General features: G+C 34.8%; 1 protein-coding gene across 3 annotated transcripts in view; it reads left to right on the forward strand.

Annotated features, from left to right (window-relative positions):
• The first annotated feature begins 5,075 nt into the window (after positions 1-5,075).
• Positions 5,076-23,244, forward strand: part of LOC125665243 (slit homolog 3 protein-like) — a 52,596-nt gene continuing 34,427 nt past the window's right edge. For 2 of the 3 annotated variants that reach the window (XR_008799425.1, XM_056152166.1), the window contains exons 1-2: positions 5,085-5,271; positions 13,305-13,376. Coding sequence is in view for 1 of the 3 variants with exons in the window: in XM_056152166.1 (XP_056008141.1) it covers positions 5,093-5,271; positions 13,305-13,376 (251 nt within the window). In the remaining 2 variants the exon portion in view is untranslated. Of the gene's footprint in view, positions 5,272-13,304; positions 13,377-23,244 lie in introns of all 3 variants that reach the window. The other variant, XR_008799424.1, reaches the window with a different exon arrangement.

Here is a 23,244-nt window from a genome sequence, read left to right on the forward strand (position 1 = left end):
TTTTACTCATTGATACATAGGATAAGCAAACCGTGTACTCTGATTGATGTACCCTAAAGAGTAAACCAAGTCAGTAACACTGACTTATACACAAATGCCTGCTTCTTTATAGTGTACCATGAGGATATTAGATATTTGATCAAAGCAAAATGTTATAGATATGTCCAGAGGTCCGTGTTTACCCCGCTACCCATTGTGTATTGCTTATAGGAGTTATGGGATTGATCACTGTCCCTTATCTTCACCTTTCTTTATAGTAACCATTGCTTTAAAGTACCCACGTGGGTTCGATCTCCCTGTTTGTTGAGAAGAGCGGCCGAGGAGAGCGCGGTGAAACGAAGCACAGAGCACAGTGAGAAAGGCCCCTCTCATGCCTACAAGGAGCCTGGGTAACGGGTGAGGGTGAGGGTCGCGCACTCTGCAAGGAAGGTCACAATTTAAGCTCTCAGGATTCAGTTGTTCCGTCAGGATACCTCTCATTTATCTAACTTGTCACCATCTTTTTTTATCAAATTTCTTCAGGCAGGGTTAAATCTTTCTTTGATAAAACCTCCACATAATTCCTTCAAAGGCCCAATAGTTTCCATTGCCTGACTTTCACTATTTAAATTTCTCCTCTGACTCCATAGTTTACGAAGTTTTTTATTAAGATGAAGTGCCTCCAATTCCAAGTATGAATTGTAAAAACAAAAATAAGTATCACATTTGTTGTGGGGGATATTGTTCCAATGTCTGTGGGGGATTGGGGGGTGCATGTTGGTAGTTTCTCACCAATTTTACGTCAAAACCGTCTCTCCCCCACCTGCTACTAACGCCGGGGGCAGGTATATTACGTGTGCCTTCCAGATGACCACTTAAATAGGTCAAAGGTGAATGAATTTTCATAGACAATAGTAATTTCTTGAATAAGTTGCTAAAATTTAATTCGTGGGTCTCTCAGCTAGTCCATAGCTGGGGCCACATCCACCTCCTACTCAGGGAGGTGATACTACAGGCATGTTGGGCAAATGTAAGAAGGTTCCCTTGCTCTTTAAACCAGGTAGCACGCAGGATACAGGTGAGGTGCGCAGATATACCATCTCCCTTAGAATGTGGTCACCCGTTCGGGCACCTATATCTACATAGGGTCCCCTGGGTTACCCCTACTTTGGTAGTTAAACTGGCACACTGTCCAAAATTCCCCACAAAAATGTGCATGGGACCCTTTCCACTTTCAATGTAAATTTGCATCCTGCTTCTGATTACAATTAATACATATTCAAACTCAGCATATGAGGAATTACAGGGCAGCCAGCTAACCTCTGGCATACCTACAGCATAGGGCAAGGTCAACTATTCAATTCAGGCAATAGGTCAAATGTCTAGCGGCAAGTTATGCTGCATATTAAAGTTTAATTTTAGCAGAGTAGCTCCTCTAATTGAATTTAACACACCCTAGGTCAGGCCATGGTTAATGAAACCAATTATTTAGTTAATAAAAAACAGTTAAGTGGACAAGTATAAAGCTGGGCATATTTTAAGTTAAAATGCTACATAAGAGCATTTCCCATTATTTTTAATTTTAACTTGTAAACAATGCTTGCTATTTCAAATAGTATCAAACAGAACTCAAATAAATGGAATAGCCTACTATGTAAAAATATGTTACCATATGATTTTGTTTGGCAAAAAAAATTTTTCGCTGCGCTATATTTTTGCCCCTTTTGTCCTCGTTGTCAGTGGGCAAATTTAAGACTGGTTTTTTTTCTGTAATCCCTCATTTGACACAACTCTGTCTAGGCGAATTTAATAGTGGTGACGCTGTCAGAAAATACAAAAAGGCAACAATAACACTGATGGAAATCAACCTGCATCCTGTATGGTAAACATCTATAATGAAATAACTGAGAAAAACCTCGGGAATATGCCATGACCTTAAATGTTCTGTTAAAACAGATGATATTTCAATGAAAAGGTGAAGATAACAAATAGTGATCAATTTCTTAACTCCTGTTGACTGTTCACATTCCCTGCAGTCCCTATGTCTTGGTCAGGTAAACGGAATATTTGGTGGTCAACATCAGTGCGTAAAGAACGACATCATTTGATATGAAACATGTGAGTTTTTTAAACCATAAATGTTGCAAAAAATGTTGACTTTAAGGTAATTCCCCATACCACATCTTAGTATTGAAAACTCTACAAATTTCTATCAAAATTTGCATGTATTTTGTCGAGGATGTATATTGACCAAATTCCCGAAGAAGAATATGTTTAGCGGCCTTTTCCGGAGTACAGCCACTTCTAAAAATAGAACATATCATTTTAAAATAAGCAGTGCTAATATACATACATTTTGAGGCACTGTCTTTATTTAAACGATAGAAATATGTATCTTTCATATGAATTGAAGAAAATGTATAGTAGTCAAATTTTGATTAAATTGTGGTTTCAAAAACCTTCAGAATTTTTAAACATTTGAATACGTTTTGCCTTTACACTCCAGCAATCATTTGACAAAATAAGTAGATGGGGTATCGGGTAGTTTGATAGCCCAACCACTCCCTCTGGGTTCAAAACCTTGTAAAAACGCATATTGGAAAATGGTGTCTACAATTCCTATATCTGCAAACATGTTTCGTGCCTCATTTACATGACTAAACTACCATTTCAAGAAATATTACAGGGTGGTTTTTGAAAAACAGTTTAAAACATTAAAGCTTCAAGTAGCTAAAAACCACTTTCATTCATTGTCGTAAGCTTTAGGGATCGGGCTTGAAGTTAGATGAATCCTACCTTTACTATGGAGCTTACTATATCCATAACCTACGTCACATGAACACTGATATGACGTCATAATAAATGACAACATACAATTATGTCGCCATATCTAGTTGGAACAAGGTGATGTAGATCAGAATGATTTTTACATTTGTAACGCTCATTCAGAGAATGCTATCTATGTTGAAGTTACAAATTTTGGAAAATTCGAATATTTTAAAACACCCGAATTCTGCATCCCTCGCCCACTTGGTAATTTTAATTCCTGCTAGGTTTTAACAATACGATACATCCATCTGATGTGAGTGTTAACAACATGTAACTACCGCGTACATTCCGAGTAGTTTTAATCAAACATCAGTAAAGGTCATGTCCGGCCAGAAAAGTGTTTTAGATAAAAGAAAATTACATTACAACACCCATGATCTATACTGTACGTACAAGAACAAATAGGTACGACACAAAGACCTAGAGATAGGGCCTAAATAGGCCTATATGTGACAAATATGTCAGCGTATGATCTAAATTGAACACCCTGAAATCATTGGACACAACACAAAAATGCACATACATTGTACATCTACATGTATATGCGCATTTATTATGGATTCGGAGGGCATCGAAAGCGATTTCTGTCGTGTAAATAAATATAAAAAAATTGCAAGGGGGTTACAATGTTAGTATAGCTTTAGATTATGCATATATTTTATTTAGATCATGACAACATCGATCGTATTCTTTCAGGTTTAAATAAATTATAGGGAAAAGATAAAAATATGACTGTCAGTACATGTAGCACACAAAAAAAATGCATTTTGTTGAATAGGAGATTCGATTTTTCTACCTATCATTAATGATCAGAAATCACACAAAGGAAATGGCCTACAATAGATACATTGAAAGTTGGCGACACTATTTAACATCATAGTCTGTAATATTTACAGAAAGCTCACGGGAATTACTGAACGACTGTGCGTCACAACGCAATGTGTATGGAGAGTTTACGACTTCGCAATTTTTATAACTATAATCATTTTCTCTCCTGAGCGTTGTCTTGTATAAAACCGGCTTGTTTATATTATTGCGATTCGTTTGTTGTCGTTTTTTAGTCCTAATTTTTTGCTGTTTGCTTTCTGACAATCAGTCCTAATACGGTCTACAGAATTCACTAAAATGCCATCGGGTTCGTTGAATGTGTGATAACGTTCGTGACTCGTGAATAACGTTTCTTACGTTATTTGACGTGGTCAGGGGAATTACCTTAAATGAGAGTGCTGAGAGTTGTAAATGAAGATATCTGTTCTAAGGTCCAATTCAAATTAAACTAGAGGATTGAAGAAGCCGATCCCTATAAAAATGAGGAAAACGTGGATTTGTGTGCACGTTCAATATATGTGGATATCAAACATGAATTTCAAGTCGATCATATTTTTTCTTATCAAATTCCTTTAAATAAGTTTTTAATAAAGTTTCATTTGGTATACAGCCATTCGGAATACAACGTTCATCGTGAAGATATGAATAAAGTCCGTTTACTTTGAGACACTACAATATAAGTACATATATCCGTGGTTTTCCATGATAACCCTAACAGCCAATTCAGCTAATTGCGCTTTGTTAACATATTGTAATAAAATTCATCGTTGAGACTGCATTTCCGTCCCTTACAATTTAGAATAACAGTCAGTTTAACATTTAATATGATACTTTCTGAGATTAACGAATAGGGTTGCAATGCAGCTTATAATAGAAAGAGTGTCCTACATTCCTTCTTAGCATATAAAATAAGCAAAAATTACCTTCAATACTGAAAAAGAAATAATGCTGAGATATATATATATATATATCACATTAAATGTCAGAGTTATTAGGTAAAGCAATGAATATAGATATATCTATCGATATATATGTCTATTTATCCACACAACTTTATTGTAAATATGAAATAATTTAAATGTACATAACTGAATTGCTGATCTGTTTCTGCATTTTTTTTCTGTTTCAACATTTAAGATTACCAAACATACATTCTAAATAATTCGAGAAGACTGTGCTGATTTCCTGATATTCTATACTTTTCAGTGCTGAATATCTACAACTACACAACGGATTATAAGGCACCATTCCAAGTATTCCTGGGGTATTTTTGATATTTATTTAATGGACACGAATACGCGCACGCTGAAACCATATCAAATGACGTGCGCCCTTGCGTTAGAGATAGGGTCCATAATAGTTCAGCTCGTGAACTAACAAGGAAGATATGTTGAATAGCTATACTTTAATGAGAGTTGAGAAACATAAATATCAATTACATACATCTTTTATAGCGATGCGGCTGACGTTCTGGGTGTCTGTCGTACTCTCTGTGCTATACAGCCATGGGACGGACGCCTGTCCTGACAAGTGTAGATGTAGCAAGTCGTCTTTCTGTAATGGGACTAATGTAAATTGTTATGATAGAGGACTGAGCGGAGTACCGACCAACATCCCCACGGACATTTGTGATCTGTAAGTTATTCAAAGTATCTTAGAAAGCATAACACATGTGGACAATGTTAAACAAGTGTTATTCGATTATAAAGCTATATTGTGTTGTATCATGGGGATATTTTTTTTTCTTAGGAGACAATTCGTACTTAACAAATAATATATAAAGACAGTGTTTAAAGACACATATTTATAAGAAAAAAATATATATTGGGATCTATACACTGTGACGCACCACACTTCATAACTTAATTATTTTCTTAAATGAAATTTATCTCTTACATTTACAGTTTTGCTTTCATCTCTGTCGGAATTCACACGCATAGTATATCTATCAAGTATATATTTCAAGTGTGTATACGTTCATACTCGCATTACTTACAAATACATTACGTTCGTGAAGATTTGTTGATCATTACATTTTGTAAAGATACCACAATGCAAAAAGATCGAAAATATAAAGATCCAAAAGTGATAAGTAATGGTTGGAATATGGTGCATGATAACGAACAGTGATTAATCTCATAACTCCTATAAGCAATACAAAAATAGATAGTTGGGCAAACACGGACATCTGGACACACCAGAGGTGGAATCAGGTGCCTAGGATGAGTAAGCTGTTCTTGGCACACCGATTTTGACTACGAATAACGTCGTTTACCTTATCAGGATATAGGAGTCACGGCCGGTGTGACCGGTCGACATGGGATGCTTACTCCTCCTAAGCACCTGGCGGCCGTTTCACTAACCTATTGCAGATCGTAAATGTACAATTACGTTTAGATCATTTGACGCGCACGTATACGAGCGTTTCACGAAACCTATCGAAGTTGTAACACTTACGATTGGGATTTACGTCTGACTTTTACCACTCTTTTCTCTATGGAGATAGATTTAAAATTAATTCTACCATGGAAAGAAATATTCATTCATTATTTCCTCATGGTTTAAACATAATCATCCTTATCGTCTGCAATGACGCATGGATGTTGTCAACAACAAAAAAATAATGGAAATGTTGAGCCCGATCTCTGGTGTAACGTAAAGACAATTCCTAGAATGTTAAAACAATTCATAGCATAATTTCCATTTACTTTCACGTAACTCATTTAAAATTGGCCGAGTGGTTAGAGCATCACGTTCAAAATCATACGGCCTCTCACCTATGTCTGCGCGGGTTTGAATCCCCTTCGCGCTGGTAAGTGAGACAGTTTCTCAGTTTCCTTTTGGAAGATCGGTGGTCTCTTCCCAGGTACATTGTATCAGGGCTCTCTCTTCCAACAATAAAAACTGGGCGCCACCATATAACTGGAAAAAAAAGTGTGGCGAAAAAACATCAATCAATTTGAAATTGGAAAAAATGATATAACAAATAAGTTAAATGGTCTACATTTTATAGAATTTTAAATGTCATGTATCGATCTGCTCTAGTGAGTCAAGTTTCCATCAATAGACCCTAAGTAAATTATATTTAAAGGATTAAAAAAGAAATGAAAATGAAATGGTATTGATAAAAAAAATATGATAATAAAATGAAAATAGAATTACACACAAACATAGAAAGTTTTATTCTGCATCATACACATTTCAAACCATGGATATATACATGTATACGTTTAAACATTATTGTAAAATACGCTTATAGGCTATAACACTATTATCAATACACTTTTTTGTATAAATTTCATACAAATCACGGACTAAATTTGTCCTTTAAATGACTTGAAATTTATTTTACATACGCGTTTGTATTTTATATATATTTTTTTTCGTTTAGGCATGTAAGCATATACTTCCAGTTTTACGTGATGTTGTAAAATCCAGATAATGTATTAGAAATCATTATTGATATTTCACATTATAACAAGAGGTTGTGGTAACCCCAAGGGTCCAATAATGAACCATTCATTTTCTGTGTATACATATAGGCCTAGTTTGTATGTTAAATTTTAACGATCTTCATAAAACTTTAGATACGTTCCACTTGCAAAATTAGGATTTTAACCCCTCTCCCGGGTCTGACCGGTCGACAGGGGATGATTACTCCTCCTAGGCACCTGGTCCCACATCTGGTCTGTCCAGGGGTCCGTGTTTGCCCAACTATCTACTTTGTATTGCGTGTAGGAGTTATGAGATTCATCGCTGTTCGTTATCTTCAAATTCCATTACCAAATCATGTTATCATCACATTTTCCAAAAGTATTGTAATGTTTATCATTCGAATGTACATGTATTATACAGTTAGTCAGTTGCATCAAAGGTATTGATCCGACGGGAAAAAAATAGCCGAGTACGTCGAATCCCAACATTTCGGATTTAAATCAATTGTTACTGAAGACACTTAATTTCTGAACATGTATATGCTAATTTTAATATCTTAATTGAATTCTGCTTAATGTTAAATATACATGTAAACTAACGATGATGCAGGCACGTGTAGTAACATCTCGCCCCTCCCCTATTACTTTTCTAACAACTGTTTTCGTTATTATCACATGCAAAATTCGATATATACATCAAAATTTGTACCGTATACGTTTTACATATTTACTACCACCCCCCTCCTCAATTTGTAAAAAATGATAGTGGAGATATGAGATAAACGCGATGAATTTATTGATTGAAAAATATTTTCTCCTCTCCAAGCAAACTCCAACGTCATAATATAATGTCATATGAAACGTTATACATTTTTACGTCAATATATCAATAACATTAAATATATTTAAAATGTCCATATGCTATTGCAGGACTCCTTTGAAATCTGTATTGCCTCTTTCCCAGTCATTATCACGGGAAATGGAATTACATATTAGGACCAATATTTTTTTTTCTTTAAAAATTAATGTATTCATATTCAAGTTTTATGACAACGAAGATGAGTCAGAAGATAATGATAAGATATGGATGACACAGAAAATGAGGACGAAGGAGATAATTTGAACACTTGCCAAAACATTCTAGATGTGCACTCCCTGCAGCTAGTGCTTCAGAATGGTTTGAAGAATTGTTCTTGTCATTCAAACAATATAATTGCAGAATCATCTCAAATTGTTCACTTTGTCAGGAGTGCAATTCATGCATCAGAGTATTTAGTGGATGAATGAAGATAACAGGCTTTAAATACAATTAAGTGGAGCTCTTAGTTGAAAATGATCAGGTCCGTCTTGAAAATTCCCAAAGAGAAACTCTACACTATTAATGAGCGCAATATACTGAATGGTTTAATTAACATCCATCCTCGACCCATTTAAATACGCAACACTTCTGATACAAGGAAATGAAAGTGCTAGTCTTACTATTCCGTTCATTCTTGAACTTAACAACCAAATAAAGAGTTTATCCTCAGTTCACAACGTGCGTGTATCATATCGTATCATGCGTGCATCTTATCGTATCGTGCGTGTATTCTATCCTATCGTGTATCAAGTTTTCCGTTTTCTATCGTGTTTTGCGTTTATCAGGTCTATCGTGTATCGTATTTTGAGTGTATCAGGTTTTCCGTTTATCGTGAACATCGTTTATCGTGTAGCTTCGGAAACTATCGGGATCGTATATTAAATCTAATGAAAAAGTAAGATACTTTCCGAAAGATTTATTCGTTTTGTTAAAGAAGCTATTTTTAGGAATCGAGGAAAGACAACTTGTATTTGAAGGAGAACATAAAGCTGTCGATTTTAAGGCAGAAAAAGAGCTATATGTCTGTCCATAGAGGGCGAAAATTTATCGCAATTTCATTCTAAGTAGTCTGGAAAGTAGGTAGTGGTTTGTCGAGTAAACCGAGGACAGTAAAACTTAAAGCTCATTCATCTGGAGTTCATAAACAGTTCCTTGTCTAGAAACAATTATTTGTAATTAACACTAACAGAGAAATAGGAAGTTCCGATCTGCAAGGAAAAATCAGTAAATTACATTGTTTATTACATATAGTTTAATAATGGTTCTTTTTCTTCCGATTTCTTTACCTGTATTCAACTTATATATCAACTACTGAACTTGTGCGCGTTCTTATCTATCTGATTTTGTGTATCACCCGTGTTTTGACAGTAAACATTCTCAGGGACATTGTATTTCACACATTTAGAAGATTAGGCTTTAAAAGAGTGCAAGGGTACATTACATCTCACAAAATTCTGCTCAACTGGGCACGATTCAGCTGTCATCGTTGTTTTTTTTTTTATTTGTACATGTACTCATATACCAAAAGTCGTACGTGTAGATACTGGACATTTATGCTGGTTTTGATGGTTATTTGAATTTTGTACATGCTAAACACAAACATTTTAAAGCGTCTCTAAATTGCGACTTTAAATCAAGCCGGGTTTCGTATATGTTTTTAATAGTTTATTTTTTGTTAACAAAATATCGATTCATATAAATATTGTTCCAATTACTTATGACTATCAATTATCACTCATAGTGTAGAAATATCTAATATATGAACATATGGTGTAGTGCAGGGGATTGTATTTAAAGCGGTCATTATGAAAATAATTGTAGTTGTTGAATGAGCGGTGAACTCAGAGCTTGATGCAAAATAACCCCCATCATCGCTACACACAAAATATTACTTACTTTTATTTGATATCCAAGATAAAAGACATTAGAATAAGAGAGCTATTGAAGCATGATATCACTACATTATATTACATTTTGTTAATTCCCTGTTTAATTGCTAAACGCTCGGCATCAAGTGTGAATGGCACGGGTCCTCGGAGATGACCTTAAAAACAGACGCCCCGTGTCACGGTAGGTATGGCACGCTAAAAACCCATCACTGCTCAATGGCCGTAAAATTTTGCCGATCATAAGCCTAAATTTAAAAGTTCTTCACCGATCTCCATATGAGTGAAATATTCTCGAGCGAGACGTTAAGCAAGATAAAAATCAATCACTCCCTATATGATTCATATATTAAACATTCAAGGTGACAATATACGTTTTAGAATCATTGGCTGAGAAAATTCATATAAATATCAAATAATGAATTCAATACCGTATATAGTTTAGCTTCCGGATTTTAGTTGTAATGACGTTAAAAAAAAACATAAATAGAATTTTAAGAAAATAAGAAATAAACGTACCACCGTGGATGAATAAATTATATGCTTTAGGTAAATATTGAGTATTGAAATACTTCAATATTATTATCAACAAAATTTTGTTACGTATCAAACTTTCGTTCTGTCTAAATTGTTTCTAAATTTACATCATTTCTATCAGGATTTCCGTTTATCGTGAAGATTGTTTATCGTGTTTTGCGTTTATCAGGTCTGTCGTGAAGATCGTTTATCAGGTTTTGCGTGTATCAGGTTTGCCGTGTATCCTATAGTATCGTGTGTGTATCCTATCGTATCGTGCTTGTATCCTATCCTATCGTGCGTGTATCGTGTTCTATGGTTTATCATGTCAAGAATAACGTTGCGGGTACTGTATGTAATGTGGAATGTAATGTACTCTCAATTACATTTTAAAAGTATATCAGATCGTGCACTTTGTCGATAGTCGATTGTTTCACTTGAAATATCAATTAGAATATTTGTTTATGCGATCAACTGATAGCATTTGGACAGCAGTAACGAGATTGCAATAACGATAGTGTGTAGATATATATCTGTTCAATCTCATACTTATATTGCATATACTTTTCTAATGCATTTTTACCTCGGAAGACTCAAAATAATACAAAACCAGATTTTTTTTTTTTTTTTTTTTTTTCATTTTAAACATTTCGGTTGAGCATCACTGAAGAGACATTATTTGTCAAAATGCGCAACTGATGCATCAAAATTGGTACCGTGTAAGTTTTACATCATATGCTTTTGTTTCAGCAGATGTAATTAAAGCCAAATGATGGTTTTCATTTTCATACATTATAATATTGCCACAATGCTACAATGATCAATAAAGGTGAATCAATATATATTTATCATTTAGGGAACTGTGCTACGATAGCACAACGTTAGAAAATGGGGTTTATGATTATTATTCTCACACTGCATTTGTCTCGATGAAGCTTACTACTACACCAGTGAAAGGATGAAAGAACCTTGACCGGTTTTGCTAAGAAACAAAAAACTTTAAACGGTTTAAACGGAGCGGTTTTCAGCGAGAACTGAACGGTTTTTAACGGGAACGGAACGCTTTGAGATTGAGAATGAACGGTCTTCATCGGGGATGGAACGCTTTGGTCAAATATAGGAGCCAACGTTTTGGCCTCGATTTCAAATTATGCATTTCGGACACTTTGGTACTCTTTATCCATACATAGGTATTGCAGAAAAGAATTATATTACTTGCCACGATGAAAGTATTATTTTAATTGATATCATTAATATTCTAAAATTGAAGGGAGGGTAATTGAAGTAAATTAATATTACAATTATACGTGCCTTACATTCCACATGGGATATTTATATTTATGTAATGCAATTAATAGAAAACACAAATCGAATTGCGTCATTTCAGACTTTCTCCGATTTCCCAATCATAAAATTGTCACCCTTTACTGATGAAATGTTATATGTTTTCGATTATTTGATACACAGAAATGTATTTACACAGGTGATTTTAAAGAGGAATTTAGTGTGTACACGATTGTATTACATACGTTTTTGTAACCTTTAATCAAGGTTCATATATAACAAATGCACATTATAGTGTATGGTAGCGCGTCAAACCATTTGGAATTTTCATCATATGCATATTCAGAATAAATGTATCCAAAAAAGGAAAGAAATCAAAACATGCACACGAAAGGTGAATATAACGAACAATGATCAATGTCATAACTCCTAGAAGAAATACAAAATCGATAAATGGGCAAATACGGACGTCTCGACACACCAAAGGTGGGATTAGGTACCTAGGAGAAGTAATCACCCCCTGTCAACCGGTCACATCTACCTTGAACCCTATATCTTGATCAGGTAAACGGAGTTTTTAGTCGGCAAAATCAGAGTGCCAAGAACAGTCTAATAATCGGCAGGAAACACCTCGGACAGCATTTAACCCAATGATAGTTTGTATTAACAAACTAGACGTTACAACGGGCATGGAATCTGTAAAATATTGACTTTAAACGATACTGTTGAAACCTATATACCACTAACTTGTTTGCCAGTAGCTTACTTCGATTTAAAAACTTACCTTAATCAGAACAAGCTCTTGCGTATCGAATTTAATGATAAATGATAATAAAGAATTCTAATTTGAAAACCGATAAAAATAATTATCTTCAATAGAAATAATTTATTTTGCGTTTAAGCCAGATTGGGGAATACCCACATTGTTTCATTATCATGGTGACGTTTGATGTTGATTGATGGTACACGTCAAGGTGCTCTTTCGATACGCTTTCGATACACGTAAAAGGCTTTGACGAAACCAGTCAAATTTAAAGAGGGTTCTCACGAAAGCCAATTTCATCAGAGACGGAGACCTAGAGTGTATACACCGTGACCACTCACCCGTAGACTAGTACATGTATATCGTTACTCTAGCAGCTCGTAGTGTCTCGATCACTTTCTAAGTTCTTTTGAAGACGATACCACACCAGTTGAATTCATTTTAATTTCCCAACATTTTCACTATTTTGAAATATGTCAAATTTCCATTAGTCAAAAAGTTATGTGCACTTACAGCAGATCTTATAATTTGATGAATTTTGTTTGTTTCGAAAACCCTTATTGACAATATTGATGATAATAATAATAATAAGGATGATCATGATAATAGTAACAATGATAAAAGAATTCCCACTGCACGAAACATTTCTTTTGATTAACAGTAACAGTGTTGCTATTTAATTATTGGTTTCACAATGATAAGCCCATTTCACATATGTTCTTCAGTAACTTGATGTTGGTTCACAATCTTGATGGAAGTACATTTGCGGTTACCCTTTTTCTTTCATGCTGTGATGAACTGGTGAATTGTCTATAAACTCTTACGGATTTGAACTGTAGAATTCTTCACTTTTGTAAAGCTTTACATGTATTTTAATATTCTAGCGTTCATCAATTAAAGTAAATCAGGAAATCTTTCTCATTCAGATACCTGAGCGGCAATAAGATAGCAACGTTACAAACTGGAAACTTTGATAAGTTGACAAATCTGCATACACTGTAAGTATTTTGATATAGATACCAATTATTTACCATACAACAGAGAGTAATGAAGATTATAAAAACTTTAAAGTATTATTTCCTGGTTCCTAACATAATGTAAATAACATGAAATATATACTATTTCTTTTTGCATTTATTCATGATTCTCTTTAAAAATTATGAAATGACAGTGGTTATATATCATCTCATGGATATCATTGCTATAGATAATGCACTGCAGGTTATTGAGAATATATTCAGATGATGAATGTAAGTCATAAAATGTCTCTGTTCTCAAATAAATGTGCTACACACATTTCACATTCCTGACACATACATTACAAATCCTACCCGAATTTTAACCACATACTATACATACTGTACAAAGAAATATGACACATGTACACATGGGAACTTGTGTTACATATTCGAGTATGCATGTCATACATTAATTTATGAATACATGTATGATTAACGTATGTTTTTCTTTGCTTGACAAATCCATTTTCAAACATGCCTTATACAGTGTATGAATGTCTACAAAAATGAGTAGCATACTTACCTCATATCAAACTCCTTGAAATCAGCATGCAGATAAGAATAAAAGTAACAATGTATACAAATGCTTTATATATGCATAGAAACCATGAAAGTTGAAGATAAAGAACAATGATAAATCGTGTAACACTTTTAAGCAATACAAACTATCAATCTTTCTCTGGTAATACGATCGTAAACTGGACGACTTTGATGGTGATGTTAACCACATTCATGCAATGAATTCCTTTTTCTCTGTGGTTGATTTAATAAAGCAATGACTAAACTTCAACAGTTGATAATGTATTCCTGTTTTCGATTACGGTGTCAAAATTATTTTTTTTACGCTTGACCATCAGAAGTACTGACAGCAGAGATATTCGAATTTCACATATTCCGATCGTTTAAACGTTTAAACGATCTGAAACTTAAACAAATGCGAAAAAGAAATTAATTTGAATGTGTTAATTACAAATATGTACTAAATTTAACATTGAAAATGCAGAAGTACTGAAAACCGGGAAAATCGAAATTCACAGGTTCCGATCGATTAAACATGTGAAACTTAAAAAAAATGTAGAAAAAAGAGGGGGGAAATTAGTTTGAATGTGTTCATTACAATTATATACTAAATTTAACATTGAAAATGCAGAATGCATATTTTCCTTTTGAAAATGTTTATACTGCTTGTGTTCAAACGTAATGAATCAATTGAATCTTAATGCTAAGTGGGGCACTGTTAAACGTAATATCGATATTAAAAACTGTATTTGATTATATGCAGATTCAAGCGTTCTTTGTTTTTAAAACCAAAATTTCAATTCTTAATAAAATTCTTCTACTACAAGAAAGGAAGAAATTAAGTTAATCTAATGTTCGTTTTCAAGTTTGAATAAAATGTAATATTCTGATACTTAACTTGGACTGTATGCATAGAGCATTTGTGTGCATGCAAAATTAGAATAATCGGAGTGGTCCCCCTTTTTGTCTATGCTACATGAAAACCCTAGCCTGGTCTTCAATAGAATCTACCTTTCTCCCGCCTCGCCCTGCCGATTTAGGATTTGGATATATGGATTTTCTGAATGTTGTTTGATTTCTATGTCAAAACTCGAAACCCTCAAATTGATATACTGTTACGGCACGTTTGGTCGCATTGGCACGTTCGGCCGCCGGGCGACCGAATGTGCCGTTAGGGTGGACACGAATGGTCCTCAATTTTAGGCCATACCCGAGCACGAATGTTTGCCATCGAAGTCCACTGTCCCAAACCCCAATTTTGCTTTTGTTTTGCAAAAAGGGTGTGCGTTTATGTGTGTGTTTGTGTTCACTCGTGTATGTCTGTGTGTATTTGAGTGACGGTGTGAGTGTGTGCGCCCGTGTATGTGTGCATGCATGTACGTATACGTGCATATGTGCATATATATGCGTGCGTATGTATGTGTATCCATGTGTAATAAAGTTTGTTTTGCAATACACACTCACATAAGTGTACACATTTGTGACACAAGCCAAGTACCATACAAAGGCAATAAACAAAACAATTGGGCATTTCTGGATGTTTTTATCTATTTTTTTATTATTATTTTTCAACAAACATTCTTTAAATAGTTCATGGTATATCTTCATGAAATGCATGTAATATATAATTACAGAATTGTTTAGTTATTTGAGTTTGAGAGAGAGAGAGAGAGAGAGAGAGAGAGAGAGAGAGAGAGAGAGAGAGAGATATGAAAAAAATGGTTCCATCTGTTTTAAAGGACATCAAATTATTATTATCACTGAAAATTATATTGCAAAACGCTCAATCAAATTTTTCTCCGTATACCTTGCTGTATAAATATAATACTTTAACCAAAGGATGATTATATTTTGTATACCCTTGTTTTACTCAAGGATGCTTAATATAAAACATTTTTTGTAAAGACTAGTTGACAGTTTGTTGTGGATGGAATTTTATGTGCATTTATTTTGCAAACACAGGGGTCGCAATATTTTAGCAACGCAATACTCTTACATGCCATCTTTATGGCACGCCGTTTTTACATTTATTCTTCTTCAAAGATATCTCATAAATCTTATAAGACATCTTATAAAAGATATAAAATATCCTAATATGTGTTTTTTTTAATACGAGCTATCTTATATAGTCTACACTATATCTCATAAACTTTATAAAATGTCTTATTTACGTTTTTCATTTGAAAGGTATCTTATAAAGGATTTTTTTTTAAATATATCTCATATATTTTATCAGATATCTTGTAAAACATATGTTTTGTAAGATATTTCTTAAACTTTATAACATATATCATCAATGAATTTTTACAAGATATCTTAAAAACTATAAAAAGTAGCATATTGTTGTGTAATACTGGCACTTGAGTGACACCTGTGACCCAGATTGTTCTAGAGGTCGATGTTTATCACGTAGTAGAAAAATGACGAACTGTGTCTTTCAAGAATTACCTGGGCCCGGTTTTTCGAAAGCTAGTTAACTTTAACACTGTTAACTCGGTGTTAACTTCTGTGTTAAAGTTAACCATGTGGTTAACTGTTTTTCAAAATGCGAGTTTGCGTTAACACTGTGATAACGTTGTGTTAACTTTAATCCACCTCCAGTACCTGTGTTAAGACTTAAAACAGTGGTTAAAATGGCCGTCGACTTCATTTTCTGTCCGCCTCAGACCAAAAATCATGCAAATTTCAAAGACTCAGACATTCTGAGGTGTGTATTGATGCTGTGCTATGACGGTGTGTTGTTTATGTTGTCATAAATAGATATATTTGTCAAATCTCAATATCTTGCACGCATTTATAGATACTTTCCACATAAACTTTCAATAAGGGGGGGGGTGTCAATAAAACTCGTATTATATTCACTTATATGATATCCTGCAACAGAACCCATGTGATTTTACATGTACCTATTTTTTGGCTTTCAAATGTCAAAGTGCATGCAGGGCCTTAGGTCATGATGATAATCTCAATTGAAACACCAACTTTAAAAACACTATCGTCTGCACTGGCTTTGAGCTTTTGAAAACCCCTTGTATCAGTTAAAACTGATTCAAATGAAGATTTGCATGCATGAAACGTACATACATGTACATGTATTTTCTTTTTTTTAAGGATATCTAATATGAACAGTATTCAATTCAGGCTAATACAAAATAGCTGTTAACACAAACTTAGGAAGAAGAGTTTTTCACTGTTGATATTCCAGATTAATCTCCCTTAGTAAAAGTGGAGTGATAGATCAAGTGTTATGTTTAAAATAAAAAGAATATTGAAATAAATAAATGCATAAAAAGAACATAGATATAAAATGCTATAGATATGTATGTGAACAGACTATCATAAGGTAAATTAATTTATCATTTCCTTCATGAATATTTTTAACTGTTTTGGGGGAAATAAGACTTAAGAGTACATGTATATTAAAAAAAAAGTTAGATATTCTTAGAAATTTAGATTTTTTAAACCCCTCACATAAATTGTGTCCAATTATGAATCAAACAATATAGAAACCATATGTTTTATTTCCTAGTTCAAAACATGTAGCACTCACCCCATTATTCTGACAACATACATTTACTGTTATTTTTACATACAATGTCTGAAACCCCCCTTCCCCGCTTTTTCATATCATAGCACCAGTGATTGGTAGTTGAAATGTAAGCTTGAACTGAACCCGTATATTTTACTGATAAAGGATGAAACCGACCCCCCCCCCCCCCTCCCCCATCACGCAACTTAGGATTTTGGGTTCGGCCCGTACAGAACAACTCATTTTAGGAGTGTGTGTATAAATTATTTTGGTTTGGCTTGTCAAGTTTTTTCAGACAATTGTGAAGTCAACTTGTTCTACTCCCTATAAATCCCCACTTTGATATACTATGCAATGAACCTGCTTTCTACAACATTTAAGCACCGTTTTTCTTAACTAGGCTTCTAAAGGCCTAGTATAGATCATTATATAATGCACTAATATCTCTATGATTATTCAAATTGAATAGATTAATAAATGCATTTATACAAGTATAAGTGCATGGCTCACAGTCACTGTCATGTATTTCGAAACTAACCAATATATGAACATTTCATCAGCTATCTCCCACAAACAAGACTTTTATTTACGCCTGCATTCTTATTGTTTACACAGGAAGTACATGTACATTATGGGTAATCAAATGATTAACAAGTGGTTAACTCGGTTAACACAGTGTTAACTAACCAATGTGTTAAATTGCTTTCGAAAAACAGAATTTAACCATTGTGTTAGCTAATCACTTGGTTAGGAGTTAACACTGCGTTAAACTTAACCACTGTGTTAAAGTTAACCAGCTTTAGAAAAACCGGGCCCTGAACATTTATTCTGATTATGAATACAATGTGATTTCAGCCGATGTTAAGCTCTGGTTAGACAAGCACTCTATACCTTTTTGATTATTCTATAACTAGGACTAGGATTTAGTAATTTCGTTGGAAATTAACAGACCATTTGTTATTTTTTGTATACAGATTCAGCTCGACACGGGCATTGCTAATTGTTCACGTATTGTAAGTTTGTATTTTGGTATTATTATAATTTAATTCAGGAATTGCAAATAAAATTTATTACTTATTTGACTGCCGTTGTTAGTAAATTCTGCTACTGGGTAATTCTGACCCATAATACTATGAATACTTTTATACATTACCAGCAATGTTATCTACATGATAAACGATAGGACACGATACACGCACGGTAGAACACGATACACGCACGATAGAACACGATACACGCACGATAGAACACGATACACGCACGATAAGATAGAATACACGCAAGATACTATAGGATACACGGTAAACCTGATAAACGCAAAACCCGATAAACGATCTTGACGATAAACTTGATAAACGCAAAACACGATAAACTATCTTTACGATAAACGGAAAACCTGATAGAAATGTTGTAAATTTAGAAACAATTTAGACAGAATTAAATTGTTGTACCTACAACATAATTACATTATGTTGATAATATGATAATAATATTGAAGGATTTCAATATTCATTATATACCTTAAACGTATTATTTCCTTAATCCAGGTTTGTTTGTTGTTTTTGTTTTTTGTTTTTTTTTTTTGTTTTTTTTTTTTCTTTTGCTTTTCTAATTCTGTTTATATTAGGTTTATTCCATCACAGCTAAAATCAGTAAAATAAACTATATACGGTATTTAATTCATTATTTGATATCTATATAAATTGTCTCAGTCAATGATTGTAAAACTTATATTGTCATCTAATGTTTGATATATAAATTATACAGGGACTTAATATAATGTAGTGATATCATCCTTTAGTAGCTCTCTTATTCTAATGTCTATTATCTTGAATATGAAATATAACAAAGTAATATTTTGTGTGTAGCGAGAACGGGGTTTATCTTGCATCAAACTCTAAGTTAACCGCTCATTCAACAACTACAATTATTTTCATAAAGACCACTTAAAAGATCCACTGCTCTACACCATATGATCATATGTTAGATATATCTACACTATGAGTGATGAATGATAGTAATAAGTAATTGAAAAATGTCTATTTGAATTGATATTTTGTTAACACAAAATGAATAAACTATTTGCAAATACATAAACGAAACCCGGTATATTTTAAATTCGCAACTCTGAAATGCTTAAAAAAATGTGTTTAGTGTGTAAAATTTTCAAATAATCATCAAAACCAGCATAAATTTCCAGATTCTACACGTACGATCATTGGTACATATGTACATGTACAAGTAAAAAAAAAACACAACGATGATAGCTGAATCGTGCCCAGTTGAGCAGAATTTTGGGGGATGCAACACCCTTGCACCCTTTTAAAGCTTAATCTTCTAAATGTGTGAAGTACAACGTCCTTGGGAATGTTTGCTGTAAAAAGACGGATTATACACAAACTCAGATAAAAGGACGCGTACAAGTTCAGTGGTTGGTATAAAAGTAGAATACAGGTGGAAAAAATCGGAAGAAAAAGAGCCATTATCAAGATATATGTAGTAAACAATGTAATTTACTGGTTTTTTTCTTTCAAATCGGAATTTCCTATTTCTCTGTCAATGTTAATCACAAATAATTGTTTCTAGACAAGGAAATGTTTATAAACTTCAGATGAAGGAGCATTCAGATTTACTGTCCTCGGTTTGCTCAGCAATCCACCGCCTACTTTCCAGACTACTTAGAATGAAATTGTGATAAATTTTCACTCTCTCTCCACAGGCAAATAAATAGCTCTTTTTCTGCCTTAAAATTGACAGCTTTATGTTCTCCTTCAAATATACTGTCTTCCCTCGATTCCTAAAAAAAACTTCTTTAACAACACGAATAAAGCTTTCGGAAAGTATCGTACTTTTTGTTAGATTTAATAAACGATCCCGATATTTTCCGAAACTACACGATGAACGATTTTCACGATAAACGGAAAAGCTGATACACGCAAAACACGATACACGATAGACCTGGTAAACGCAAAACACGATAGAAAAGGGAAAACCTGATACACGATGAGATAGGATACTCGCACGGTACGATAGGATACACGCATGATACGATATGATACACGCACGATAGAGCACGATAGGAATGTCGAGAATAACGTAGCAGGTACTGTAACATGTATAAGATATGTTATAAAACATATTTGATATTCCATATGATTTATAAGATATCTCATAAAGCTGATGAGATATCTTATAAAAATTCAGTTATGAAATATCTCCTTATAAAACATATCATATATCGTATATTATTATTATTATTTTATTCATTTATAAAGCGCAAAATTACATATAGTTCCTATGCGCTGCACAATGTTTGTGCTAATAATCAATGATAACATACCAATAAAAGACCTGCAAGAGCTATAAAGGAAATGATAAAACAATAGAAAAGACTTTCGCACACGCTTCCTGGGTGAAATGATGTTTCACCTTGGAGATTCTACTGATGTTGAAGTAGATCTTTCTTAACACGGAGCTGACTTGTATTCCCATTGATAAGGTTGCGGCCAGGGTAGCACCGAGGTTAACAGTAGGCTTAGGTATCAATGTTGTCCCACCAATCTTCAAACGCATAGCCTTCACACGACACTGGTTGTGGGAACTAGCAACCATCATTATCTCAGATTTTCCATCATCATATTTAAGTTGTTCACATTCATTCAGGTTCGGAAACCCACTATGCATTCCTCCATAATGCTGACTTGATGGGTACGCATGGCAGTTGTGTTTGTGTTTTTTTACACTCAAACGGCTGTAAAGTTGAGTGTCATCTGTGTACCCATGACGGTTTATGGCATACTTGTTGATAACTCTCCTGAGTGGGAGAACGTACACTAGGAAGAGAGGGGCCGAGAAGAGACCCTTTGGACACTCATGTGGACAGTGGTACATCGGAGGACACAACGGTGTGGATCTTCAACGCTTGGATGCGGCTACTCAGGTAAGACTGTACCCAACGGAGTATCCGTCAATCCAGCATCCCCACGTAGTCTCTCCAGCAAGAGGGTATGATTGATGGTATCAAACGCCGCACTTAGGCCAAGAAGGACCAAGAGCATGACGTCACCCTCTTCTACGTGGGCTTTTAATCACAGAATGGCTGTCTCAGTGCTGGTACCGGTCTTATAAGTTGACTGCAGATAATCATGTAGACCATTTCTGGTGATATGACTATTAAGCTGCTATAGGTCAACACGTTCGATGAACTTACTGACGAATGGGATATTTGAGACTGGTCTATAGTTATTAACAGTTCTCATATCAAGTCCAGGCTTTTTCAGACGTGGTGTAACAAGTACACGTTTCGGCTCATTTGGAAAGACCCCGTTTGAAAGTGATGTATTCACCAGCTCAGTGATGCTCGGTAGCACCACAGAAATAACATTGCTGTTCTTCAAGAGCGCAGTGGGGATGGCATCCAGTTAGCAGGTCTTATTGGAACAGCTCTTGATGACCTTGTCCACTTCGTCCTGCGTCTTGATCTTGAGGGAACCAAGATGAGGGACTGTTCTGTCCAGGTCTGGAGAAGCTGTATTGTCATGGAGATCTGAGGCCTCGAGACCCTGTCTGATCTTTTCAACTTTGCTGTAGAAGAAGTGCACAAAATCGTCGGCAAGGGTCTGGGTAGTGGTAGCCGGTGTTAAGGGAGTCCCTACACTATAATTCAACAGACTGCTAATAACTCTGAAAGTATTTTTATTGCCCACCGTGGTGAGCTTTTCCTGATAATAGCTGGACTTGGAGGAGTTGATCATATGCATCACAGCTCGGGTCCCCTCCGCAAGCATTTCCCGATGCACCGCTAGGCCTGAAATCATGGCTTTATGCTCCAAATGTCTTCTCCGTTGCCTGGATTTATGGATTGAGTCATTGTACCACGGTTTGAGGGAGTCGCCTTTGATGGTGATGGTTCGAAGGAGTGGTATATTGTCCAGAACGTCTTTTGCTTTGGAATCGAAATCTGACAGCAGATCGTCGACATTGCTCCCGTCTTTGATGGAAGACAGCGATTATTCTAGCTGCTGTGCCAATATTTCCACAGGGATGCGCTTCCAATGCCTAGCTAGCCACGTTTTATTTGCCAGTTGTAATGAACATGTATATAGTTGGCATACAACAGCATAATGGTCTGATATCCCGATATCAATCACAGATGTTGACTTTACTAGTGAGTATATAGGGTCATCCCTTGTGAACACTAAGTCCAGAGTGTGTTCAATTGCATGTGTGGGGATATCTACATGTTGCATTAGGTCTAATCCAGTCACTATGTTCTGCATCTGTTTGGTGTTGGACATGCCCGGTTCGTCATAATGGATGTTCATGTCTCCGAGGATACACAGTTGGGATGGAGTAGTGGTGTACACGTGTGACAGGAACTGTTCCGACTTCTGGAGAAATTGGGTCACTGTGAGACCATTCTGTCGTGAGGGGATGATGATGATACATAAGCACTAGCGGGACAGGTTTGTTGCCATTGAGTCTGACCGTGCAAGTTTCAAATATCTTGAACTTAGGTTGAGGGGTACATGTGATATCCATGCTGGCCATGATAACAAAGCCAACCCCTCTCACTCTAGCCCCTCTGGACACACTTATGTATTTGTACTCGGAGGGGCGGAGGTCATTTATATGTGAATCATTTCCTTCACGCAACCAAGTTTGAGTTATAGCCAAGATGTCCACATACTTTTATATTTTATAAGATATCTTACAAAAATAAATTGATAAGGTATCTTCTATCATTTATAAGATATCTCTTAAAGTTTATAAAGATATCTTGTTTAATATACAAGACAT

This window comes from Ostrea edulis, chromosome 10, assembly GCF_947568905.1.
Source record: "Ostrea edulis chromosome 10, xbOstEdul1.1, whole genome shotgun sequence".
Lineage (NCBI taxonomy): Eukaryota > Metazoa > Mollusca > Bivalvia > Ostreida > Ostreidae > Ostrea > Ostrea edulis.